Here is an 11,199-nt window from a genome sequence, read left to right as displayed (position 1 = left end):
ATCGCCGCGGCCGCCAACGGTCCCCTCGGCGGTAGCCCCGGCAGGACTGCAAGAAGTCGACGTTCTGCGAGGGGGCGGCGGGGCGCAGGTTGAAGGATTTGTTGTAGGAGGATTAACACATCTGGGCGAAGGGAGGGGCAGCGCCGCTGCAGGACGCGGCGCGGACCCCGCATCACGGCGCGCTGCAGCCGCCGCCGCCCGGGACCGCGAAGCCCGGACGCCCCCGCCCGGCCCGCGCTCCGCCCCCCGCCCGCCGGGCCCCGCAGCGCGGGGCGCGGAGGAGCCGCGGGCGGCGCAGGGAGGCGGGCAGCGCCCCGCAAGCGCTTCTGCCGCCCCCGGAGCCGGCGCGTGGAGAGTGCGGGGCGAGCGCGCGTCGGGCGGCGGCCGCGCTGGGGGGGCGCGGGGCGAGCCGGCGCGGGGAGCGGCGGGGGCGAAACTTCGCGGCCAGATGCCCGAGGGCGCGGCGGCGCTGCGAGGCTGCCGCTGTTGCCCCTGCGGGCCCCGGGCGCGTCTCCGCGGGCGGCGCTGCCCGCGGCGCGGCGTGTGCACCGAGCGAGTGAAGGTATGTGTGGCGGGCGCGGCTGGAGCTGCCGCCGCCACCGCCGCCGCCGCGCCAGCAGGTCCTAATGCCTGTCACTTCCCAGGACGCTGGCAGCAGCAGCCCGGAGCCCCCGAGCCCTCGGCAGGTTTGCCCGTCCTTCCCCGCGATCTGATTGGATAAAGTGGGGGCTCGACGGTGGCCGACGTGGGACAGTCTGGCTGTGGCAGGGGTCTCGGAAACCATGGGTTATTGCAGTGGCAGGTGCACGCTTATCTTTATCTGTGGCATGCAACTGGTAAGTGACACTTGGGTCCTCTTATTCTGTAACGTACCACTGAGATGGTGGGCAGGGGAGTGCAGTAAAAGGTCTGCCGTTGATCAGAATAGAAGAAAAAAGAAAAGGTGACAGATATATTGCCTATGTTTAAAATGCTTTCAGGGAAATGTGCTGCGGGGTACGGGAGAGGTGAGGCTTTCCGCCCCCACCTATGTCTTTTCTTCTGAAGACAGTTTGGCAGGTTCGGGTTAAACTTGTCTTTAATTTCTTTAAGCAAAGCAAAGAGGTAGCTCTTGTTCTTTTATGCTTTGCGTTCCTATTAATGTAACAACATGATAGTCACATGCAATTTACTATACAGGTGTTAAAACAGAAATAGATTTTTTTTAACTTTTTTTCTGTATACTAATTTTTGCAGTATCTTTGTTTCTTCATCGACGTGTATTATTTTTCAAGAAATATATTGTGTAAAAAGTATAAGGCTCTAACAAACCATTTTGTAGTGCAGATGGTATCCTTACAGCAGTCTGATCTACAGGACACACCGAGTTTTAAAAGTATGTAGATAGAAGAGAAATGCTTAGATGAGCAACAGCATTGCTATAGACTGAACCAGTAGCCCTGAAATCACACTTATTATTGACACAAACAATTCTAAGAAAAAATGTTGTAACTTACATTATGGATGTAATTGCTTCTGAAATAGATACTGTTGTCTGATCCAGTGGGATGAATTATATATACTTCTTGAGGAATGTTGTACAGTTGCAAAGAGGCAAGGAGCCAATAAAGGAAAACGTCATGTCTCTGAATTTGAATTCCTTAAAGGCAATAGAAGGAGGAGGTGAGGATAGTTTAGAGGTGAAAAATAAACCACTTTTACCAGTTAATTTGAGGTAGGAGGTACTTTCTTACTCCTGTTACCAACAGCTTTCTTTGGAAAGTATGAGTTAATCTGAATAGCCATTCACATTTCCAACAATTGTTTCATAAAGGCTAAAAGGACTACAAGACTGGAGATTTCTGAGAGCCCACTCAATAATCAAAAGAGTAAGGATTTGCTATTGAAACTGATGTGTTCTTCATTGTTTATCAGTTGTCATGAAGCTCATGAGTGGTGGTGGTTGTTTTCTTTAATATTTAGCTGAAGGAGTGCTTTTAGTTGTATATTATCTTAAGGATGTTTTTATTCCCCAGGAAAGTTATCTTGATGATGTATATTTTGGTCTGTGAATTACTTATGCACTGGGTTGTAAGAAGAAGAAGATGGAACTATAATTTTAAGAATGTTACATTTTCTTAGTTACTTGTAAAACAGTTTGTTTTTCTGTACCATATGTTCAATTAAATTATGCATTAAAGGTTTTACTATTAATGATAAAGCTGATCAGAACAACTAGAGAGCTTACTTTGGTAAGCTACCAGTAAGGCCAGGTATGCCAAACTGTATAAACATTTTCCAAACATTCTTAAGTTCATATATGATTCAGAAAAGAATGCATTTGCTGATTCACTGTGTAAAAGCATATGAAGCTGTGAGAATGAGTGGGTGGGTAAGAGCGTTTTTATGCTCTTTTCAATTTTGAATTCTAAAAATGTGTTTTAGCTATCATTTAGGCTTTATTATGGTAAATGTAGGCATTCGATCTATATGGCACTTTGTGTGATGAATACAAACCCTTCCAGAACTTAAGCAGTTTCAGAAAAACGCAAATATACAAATGGGAAGCTAAATATACAAAGTAGCATAATATGGCTAAAGGGGTGTGTGTGCGCACGCGCGTGCGATTATTTGTGTGCATGTATATATGCAGTGGTGTATTGGAAAGGTGCTACATCTCCTATGAAACAGAAATTCTGAATCAAAGCTAAGTTTTCTAACAATATAGAAGTAGCTGTGATATAAAAGTGTTTAAGCAGCTACGCGTTTGAGTCCTAAGAGGTATTTAAGCTCTATAAGAATCTTGTGATTTTTCCCATCCAGACTTTATGTGCCACCAGACTAATATAATTAGCAGCCATGTTAGTGCAAATGCAGAAGAAAAAAACGAAGGACTAAGAAGAAATCCGGTTTGTTTGACAGGGTGAAATGGTCACTCTTAAAGGACTCCAGAGATTCTTGTTAATTGCTGCCTCTTAGAAATATAGTATTTAATTTTAAATAAAATAATTCTTTTGCAAATAGTTGCAAAATACTGGGAGAACATGCACCTGGGGGCCAAGGGCATGTGGGCACACACAGTAGGTGGGTTTCCTTTGTTCTTGATAGATTTTTGAAAACTTTATGTATCTTTGAGCTATTATGAGTAAAGTTTGTTTTATATGTAGCCAGATTTCCAGAATGTAACATTGTTTGACACAACAGTTCACCAAGTTTTGTTTACTTCTGAAGTGTTTAGTGTCTGTTTAGTAACATTTGGGCTTTTTTGTAGCTGTGCAGAAAATTTTAGATTTATTAAAATAAATTGAAGCCAAAAATTAAGATAGAAACTTGATTAAGTTTCTTAGTTAAGTGACTATTAACTTTCTAGAAACATTTGACTCCCATTCTGTAAGTAGAGTGTATTTCAACTAGACTTTAAGGAGTATGTATGTCTACATAAACTTGCAACTAAACTTAGTGGGAGATGAGAACCTCGTTTATCAGTATGTTATCAGAGTATATATACAGTGTTCTGATCCTTTAACAAGTGAAGGACAGAGACACAGGATATAGAGAAATTTACCTGTCAGGATTCTGTATCTTTGTTTTTAATTATGCTAAATGTGCATTTAATTTTATATTTGGCAGACAAGTTTGGATAAACATATCTTCTTTGAAAAATCAGGAAATCAGTTCATAAGACAAGAAATTAGAAGCTCATGCTATAGAAATTTAGCACAAAACTTCCATTTTACAGAAAATGTATCTGTATATATCATTCATTAAAATCTTCGAGCTGTATTACTCCAGCTTCAGATTTTAGGGCGATTCTTATGAAAAGGGGGTGTGAACTCTGGAAACAGATTTGCTGCCTCTGCAGAATCCAGGGTCTAAGCTCATAATCTGAAGAAGGGAATTTTCTTTTTATCATTTCTGTCCTTAATGCTCAGAAACTGAAGATGTTAGATAGTTACAAAAAGCATCAGTGCTTTTTTAGGATGGTTATGGTGGTATAGGACAAGAACAATTTAACTTCTTCTTTACAGCTTTCAGAAGTTTGTGAGAGAGTTTCTGCTATTTTTCTTCAGTGTTTGGTTGACTCAAAAAGTACTTCATGTGAATGTTGAAAAAACACACAGATATCTCAGATATTTCTCAGTGAAAAATCAGCTCTAATCTGGAGGAGCATAATTTATTTTAGTTTGAAAAGACAGCTTTGCTTTCAAGTAAGGAAATTCTAAACCTCCCACATTTTTGTACCTCAGACTCCTGTATGATACAAAGCCTATGTGTCATAAACTTTTGCAAGAAAGTACAAATTTACACTGAACAGATTAACACTTGAAAATGCCATTCTTGCCATTTGCTCTATGAAGTATTGCTAACTTGGAGCAGGTGCAACTAACAATTAGATTAGCACACGTGTGTGCAGCTGCGTGGAGAAGCAGGTTTGAAACAATTAAGAATGATCAGTTGCTTTCTACTGCATAGTTGCTAAGCTTTTCGGAGGTACACATTTATGGAGAAGGCCTTGAGTGCTTAGATGGACTAAATATAAACAATTTTGTCATAATTACGGAGTACTTCAGCGGCGTCAATCGTGATTTTATGCAGTGTTTATAGTTATAAGTTCTTTAGTTACTTAAAACAAAATAAAGCATTGACATGAAGTGACTTGAAAAGTGCAGGTAGAATCTTATGATTTTCCTAGGTACATATGACAAGTTTGAAAGTTCTCTGAAAGTGTAGAACGTTATCTGTCACAACTTTCTCTCTCTCTAGGAATTTAAAATTTTAGAGTTAAATGCCATTGGTAATAAAGTCTTCAGGTCATTAACTGATCTGATTCATGGAGAAGACTAACAATTTCCACATCACATTTCAGAAACTTATGATGGAAGAATACGCTGAGAGTTTGCTAGGTTGTAAAATAACAATAAATTTCTTCCTTTTAAATGTTTTCTGTTTTTACACCCTGACATCATCCTGTGTGTCTTTGTCTTTAATTCACTCTTCCATTGTTATTGAGCGCCACTCTGCTCTAACATTGACCAGGAGGAAAAAAAAAAAAAGTGGAAACGTCTCCCAGTGCCCAGCTCTGTTTCTTGGTTCGCAGACCAAGGGCGGCTTCTTTTCTCATGCACCTGAAGTTGCACAGAACCAGTCTCTGCAGAGCTGTTTTGCCTTCTTTCTCAGATAAAGGCGTGCATGGGGAGCATCCCGTGCGCAGGATGCCAGAGTCATCTGGCCGGGGGCCCGTATGTGGGCAGTGGCCCAGATATGCAGATGGGCATTCCACCAGCTTTCTCCTCTGATGCTGCTTTGGTTTGGGGTCAGATCCTCTACTTGCCCAGTCAAGAATTTCAGAATGGCAGCCAGGGACTTCTTAAAATAGGAGGTCTGTATTTCTTGGTCTGTTTCTTTTCTGTGCATGTGTGTACTTGACAGAAATAAAATCCGAGACATAAACACGTTTTAACACTTCTGTGTTTATACTAAAAATAGCGAATATTAAAATTGTGGTATCATTAAATACTTCTCTGTAAGTTGTCCCTTGGTATTTGCAGGGAATTGGTCCCAGGACCCCGCCCCTCCGTGGATCTTGCCTCTGACCCTCCAGTGCCTTGTGTAAAATGAGAGCCAGCTGTCCATTACCTGTGGGTTTCACTAAAATTTCAAGGATTTATGTCAGTTATTTAGTAGAATTTCAAGTAACTCAGTGTAGTTTTTCCAAAAATAGATTTGAAATTACTATTGCTAATAATTGCTTCCCTATTTCTGTGCCTTGTAGCACACAAATATCAGAGCCCAAACACACACAGAAGAATTACTTCAGTTCTGTTATTTCACCTGTATAGTAAGCTCTTTCAATTTTGGTTCCCCTTTTCCCCTTAGAACTTGATTATTGTTTATTTTAAATATACTAAAATAGATAGGCCATCAAGATATGATGCATCTATGTTTTTTTCCACATAACAATACTAGAAGCTCTGTATTTATGCCTACATCATTTCTATGGGGGTAGAAATAGAAGTGTATGAAAACATTTGCTTGTACCAACACTAGGAAATTGAAAGACATTTTAAAATTATGAAAGCATAAGATAAAAGTATATCCTTATATTTCTCCAGATTAGTGTGGGACGTAAAATTTATAAACTCATTTTCTCTTATTTTGATATCTCAGGTGTGTTTAGATTTGAAAGTTCTCACAATTTAAATGGCATATTTTCTTCATCTTCCTGAAATTAGTGTTTTCCGTTTTTTTTGTTTCTTGGTTAGTTTAAAATGGGTACTTTTGTCTGATAGAACTGGTCATAACATTTGATCTAACACAAGCTATAGACTGTCTTTTTTTCCAACCTGGAATAGGAATGGAGTGACATCTAATGCTGCTGCTGCTGCTAAGTCGCGTCAGTCACGTCGACTCTGTGGGACCCCATAGACGGCAGCCCACCAGATTCCCCCGTCCCTGGGATTTTCCAGGCAAGAACACTGGAGTAGGTTGCCATTTCCTTCTCCAATGCATGAAAGTGAAAAGTGAAAGTGAAGTTGCTCAGTCGTGTCCGACTCTTCACGACTCCATGAACTGTAGCCTGCCAGGCTCCTCCGTCCATGGGATTCTCCAGGCAGGCATGGGATTCTCCAGGCAGGAGTACTGGAGTGGGGTGCCATTGCCTTCTCCGCATCTAATGCTAATATATATATACACACACATATATAGGCCACCCCAGGAAGCATTTGGGATCTTAGTTCCCCAATCAGGGTTTGAACCTGTGTCCTCTGCAGTGAAAGCACAGAGTCTTAACCACTGGACCACCAGGGAAGTCCCAAATGCTAATAGTTTTTGCCTTTTAAATGACTTTGGATCCTGCATGCAAACTCTGAACCCCATAAAAACTCTTTTTTTTGAACAGTTTACAAGTAAACTAACTTTTATGTGCCCTTTGAAAAAAACATTCTTTTTATAATTTGTTATGCTTTCAAAATCCATCTTTGTAAAACACTATAAAAATTATAAAAATGGTTACTATTTATTGAAAGCTCTTTCTGGCTAAATGCTAATCTAAACTTCTAATGGTTAAAAAAAAAGTGTGCTTTTTTTCATTGATTCCTTTCCATTAATTCTGTGAGGTAGGTAATAGATATTAATATTCCCTCTGTAAAGAGAAGCAAACAGGTTCTGAAAGTTCAGGCGACTTAAGTCACCCCCTTAGTGGTAGAGCTTGGATTCAGAGTCAAGTCTAACACGACTTTAAGCCTGATGGAGGTTGAGTCACTGTATATATTATACATATGCATCTATGTACACCAGGGTGCATGAAACCATATCAGTAGCTTTACATTTGTTTTACTAACAAAGGACGTTTTATCCACCTACTGATTCCCTGACAACGCTGTAATCAGCGTGAGACTCAGCAGGCTGGGAGAGGAGGCTTGATGCCAGGCCCTTGTCCACACCTGGCTGGACCAGGTGGACTTGGGGTTTCACAACTTGCAACTGCCAGTGTGTGGACTAGAGAATTGGAGAGGGTGTCCCTGCAGAGTCAGTAAACCTGACCGTCCCTCTGAGATTTTGAATGTGTCCTAACACTGCAAACATACTTGTAGTTCTACCCTAGAGAAATAACTTCTCATAGTAAGGCTGTATTTCTGTCATTGTTCAAAGGTAGATTAAAGAAATGTTATAGCTGCTCTGCATTTCTGGCCACTGTGGAGGTGGACACTTTGATAGGTATGTTTAAAAACAGTTCCAGGGGGGACCTCCCTGGTGGTCCAGTGGCTAAGACTCCGAGCTCCCTATGCAAGGGGCCCAGGTTCAATCCCAGGTCAGGAGCTAGACCTACATGCCACAACTAAGACCCAGTGCGGCCAAATAAATATGTCTAAAACAGTTCCATGGGAAGAAGAAATGTATTCATTTTTCTCAAATTCCTGTTCTTTTTGAAACCAGTGCCAGATGAATGGTTAATGCAAGGTGATATTATTTGCCTATTGTTTATATATATTTTAATGTGTCTCAAATCCGAAGTCCTTCTAGACCATTATTGGTGGGGATATTCATTAAAATTATTTTTATTGGAAATAATAACTTCAAGTAATAGGTTATATAAAATATGTATTGCATTGAATATCATAGAAAATTCTGGAACGTAAGTGTACCTCAAATTCACCTTCAGGGCTTTTCCCACACATGTCAGTAGGCCCACCCCAGTGTTTCTGATTCTTAAATTTGCATTTCTGAAGACTCCCAGGTGACACTACAGGTCAGACTGAGAATTACTGGCCTAGAAGTTAGATCTTTACTTAATGGTGTTGCAGGAGTGCCTAAGCTTGTTTTGAAAATTCTTCAACCCAACTTAGATAATTAACTCATTTCTTCTTTTTTCCTGTTACAGACAGGAAAGAAAACTTTGCTTCAGGATCAAGTGTGATTGTTTCTGACTTCTAGCTTAGTCCTCTTCAGAAGTTTAAATAAGGGGAAAGAAAGTTCTTTGCACAGCATTTGTGTCTTTGCAATGAGGAGAGAAAAATCTGAAAGAGACCCAGTGCCTCAGGTCTGTACCCTCTATGCCTAGTAATGCTGGAGTGGAATTGGTCCATTCAACTGCTTCTCTTTGCCAACCTTGCCCCGTGGTCTGAATTTCTGGAATAGCTTCTCACTGTGCTAAGCACAGGCCTGCGAGAGAGAGAGAGAGAGAGAGGACGGAATATACTGGAAAAGCACTGGACTCAGTGAGAAGGCACGTGTTTTCTATACACTGTCTAGGGCGTCTGTATAGGACAAGTAAATAAGTGTGACTTTGCTCAAGCCATTTATATTCCTAGTGCTGTTTCCTCCTTTGAAAAGTGGGGCAAATGATTCCTGACCCATTTACCCTACGGAATGCTTAGGAGCATCTGCGAAAATGTGCTGAAAGTTTGCATGAAAGAGCTTCACACTTGTGAGGCTTCACTGTTGTATTACGTCTGATACCTAGAAAATGTTTGTCATTCTTCCTAGTTTAAACTTTAAGAGCTGTTCATCCAGTGAGACTGGGAATAGTTGTAGGGGTGCCTATGTATCATCTGACCAGTGGCCCTAGTTGCAAAAAATTAGTTTTTTTGTGTTTTTTTTCATAGAAACATTTTTTTCCTACCTGCTCGTCATTTTTTGGGAGGGAGTATATGAATAAGGATTATAATTGTAGAGGAAAATGACTTGAAATAGATAAACAATATACTTGTATGTGTGATATACCTACTCTAAGTGTTCATGAAGAATTAAACTTAGATTTCAGAAGCCAGTCTGCATTCTGCTTGGCCTGGCAGCATTTTGAAAACTGCATTCTGTGGGTGCTAGTTCTGCAAAATCAAATACTCCCTGAACATGAGCTGTGAGATTAAATACATTGTGGGTCTCTAGAGTCATCATCCTCTCTCCTCCATCCTAAGGCTCATGATTCGTGTTAGTGTTTCTGCAGCTCCTAGAAGTCTAGAACTAAAGAATTCTGAGCTTAATTCCCTTCAAGTTTTTGAACACAAAGTGTTTGCAACAAACCAAGGAACCCTTTTTCTCATATCCTCTATTAATCTTGCATGGAACTAGTATTCTCAGGAACATGTATCAGTGAATATTTCTCTAGGCTCATGATGCAATCTAAAGTTAATAATGTTAAAGTGTTATCTAAACAATCCTTGATGGCTAAAAATTCAGCATGGAAACTCTTAACTTTGGAAGAAGGTATCTCCCAAAGACTAATACATAAAGATGTTTAAGAGTAGCAAGTGTTATTGTTCCATAGTTAAAATATGAATAAATAGAAGGGACTTTTGCTTTCAGCTGCTTGCCTTTTTTTTTTTTTAATATGTTTTATTTGTTCTGCTTGAAGCTATGTTTTGGTAACTAAAATCACAGCCCTTAACTTTGAAATTCAGTCAGATCCAATTGCTGTTGCTGCCAGGAGGATGCCAGGTTGCCAGTTTCAAGGATGTTTGGAGCTTGAGAACGCCTGGGAGAGCGTCGCTGCAGAAGCACTTTCTTTTAGAAGCCATGGCTGAGGAGCAGTATCCTACAGCTAAAACCATATCCTACAGCTAAAACCACACTCCCTCTTCCAGCATCATGCCCTAAATGTTTGCGGGGCGGGTGGTGAAGAGTCCTCATACTGACTTTTGTTTTCTGATCAGTGCATACACTCGAAAACAGTCATGCATTTAAAAATCCCAACAATGCTGTATTCTTTGAAAACAAATGGGTCTTGGTTCGGAATGGAGGAATCAAATCTCTTCTGCTAACAGAAGTCTTTGTGTACCTCTGTAAAGTGCTAATTGCGCAACAGAACAAGGAGGCATTTCAGATCCTTTAACTGACAGCTGTGTGTCAAATGATGGCCGGCCAGGGTTGTATCTGACATGCCCCATGGTAGGGAATTCATATGACCCTCTTCTAGCCATAGGAGATATACAAAACTGGTCTTCAGAGTATTTTTTTTTAAAGGACAATCTCTGATGCCACTGAGAAACAAAAGTGGGGAGGAGTTCTACAGGCCCCAGGGGGCAGAGAACATTCAAGCCTGATGGTGCGCTGCCTTCTCTGGTCCTGGCCTCTAGTCAAGGAGTCTTTCTTCTGCCTTGGTTTGAGTACCTCCTTGTCACAGAGCTTGCAGTGGTGGGAGACAGCTTGCTCCTGGAAGTTATAACTCATCCCCAGGGACACGGTGATTCAGACCTAATTCCCTTAATCTGTAAAATGGGGATCAGAGATGGTGTATCCTTCAGCTACGTATTTGCTCCACTTGACTAGTCTGAGGTACAGAGATGAGATTAGGGTCTATGTTGCTGCTGCTGCTGCTGCTGCTAAATCGCTTCAGTCATGTCCCACTCTGTGCGACCCCATAGACAGCAGTCCACCAGGCTCCGCTGTCCCTGGGATTCTCCAGGCAAGAACACTGGAGTGGGTTGCCATTTCCTTCTCCAATATTAGGGTCTATACATGTGTTTAACTCTGGTATCTGGGAGTGGTGAGGGAGCTGTATATTTGAAGGATTTAGACGCTATTATAGATTTGTTAATACACAGCTGGTTTATAAAGAACCCTAACTTTTGGGTATTTTTAAAAATTTATTTTAAATGGGAGGATAATTGCTCTACAAGGCTGTGTTGGTTTCTGCCCTACAACAGTGTGAATCAGCCATGGGTATATTATGTCCCTCCCTCTTGAACCTCGCTGCCACCTTGCGCCCCTCTAGGTTGTCAC

General features: G+C 41.3%; 1 protein-coding gene across 2 annotated transcripts in view; it reads left to right on the top strand.

Moving 5' to 3' along the window:
- NKAIN2 (Na+/K+ transporting ATPase interacting 2) overlaps positions 429 to 11,199 on the top strand; it is a 1,184,738-nt gene continuing 1,173,967 nt past the window's right edge. Inside the window, exon 1 of one of the 2 annotated variants that reach the window (XM_005684494.3) lies at positions 429 to 836. In XM_005684494.3, coding sequence (XP_005684551.1) covers positions 783 to 836 — 54 coding nt within the window. In that variant the 5' untranslated portion in view covers positions 429 to 782. The remainder of the gene's footprint in view (positions 837 to 11,199) is intronic. The other variant, XR_001296049.2, reaches the window with a different exon arrangement.

Source organism: Capra hircus, chromosome 9 (assembly GCF_001704415.2).
Source record: "Capra hircus breed San Clemente chromosome 9, ASM170441v1, whole genome shotgun sequence".
In the NCBI taxonomy this organism is placed as follows: Eukaryota; Metazoa; Chordata; class Mammalia; order Artiodactyla; family Bovidae; genus Capra; species Capra hircus.
The sequence above is the reverse complement of the archived record's forward strand: the minus strand, read 5'-3'. Positions and strand labels throughout refer to the sequence as shown.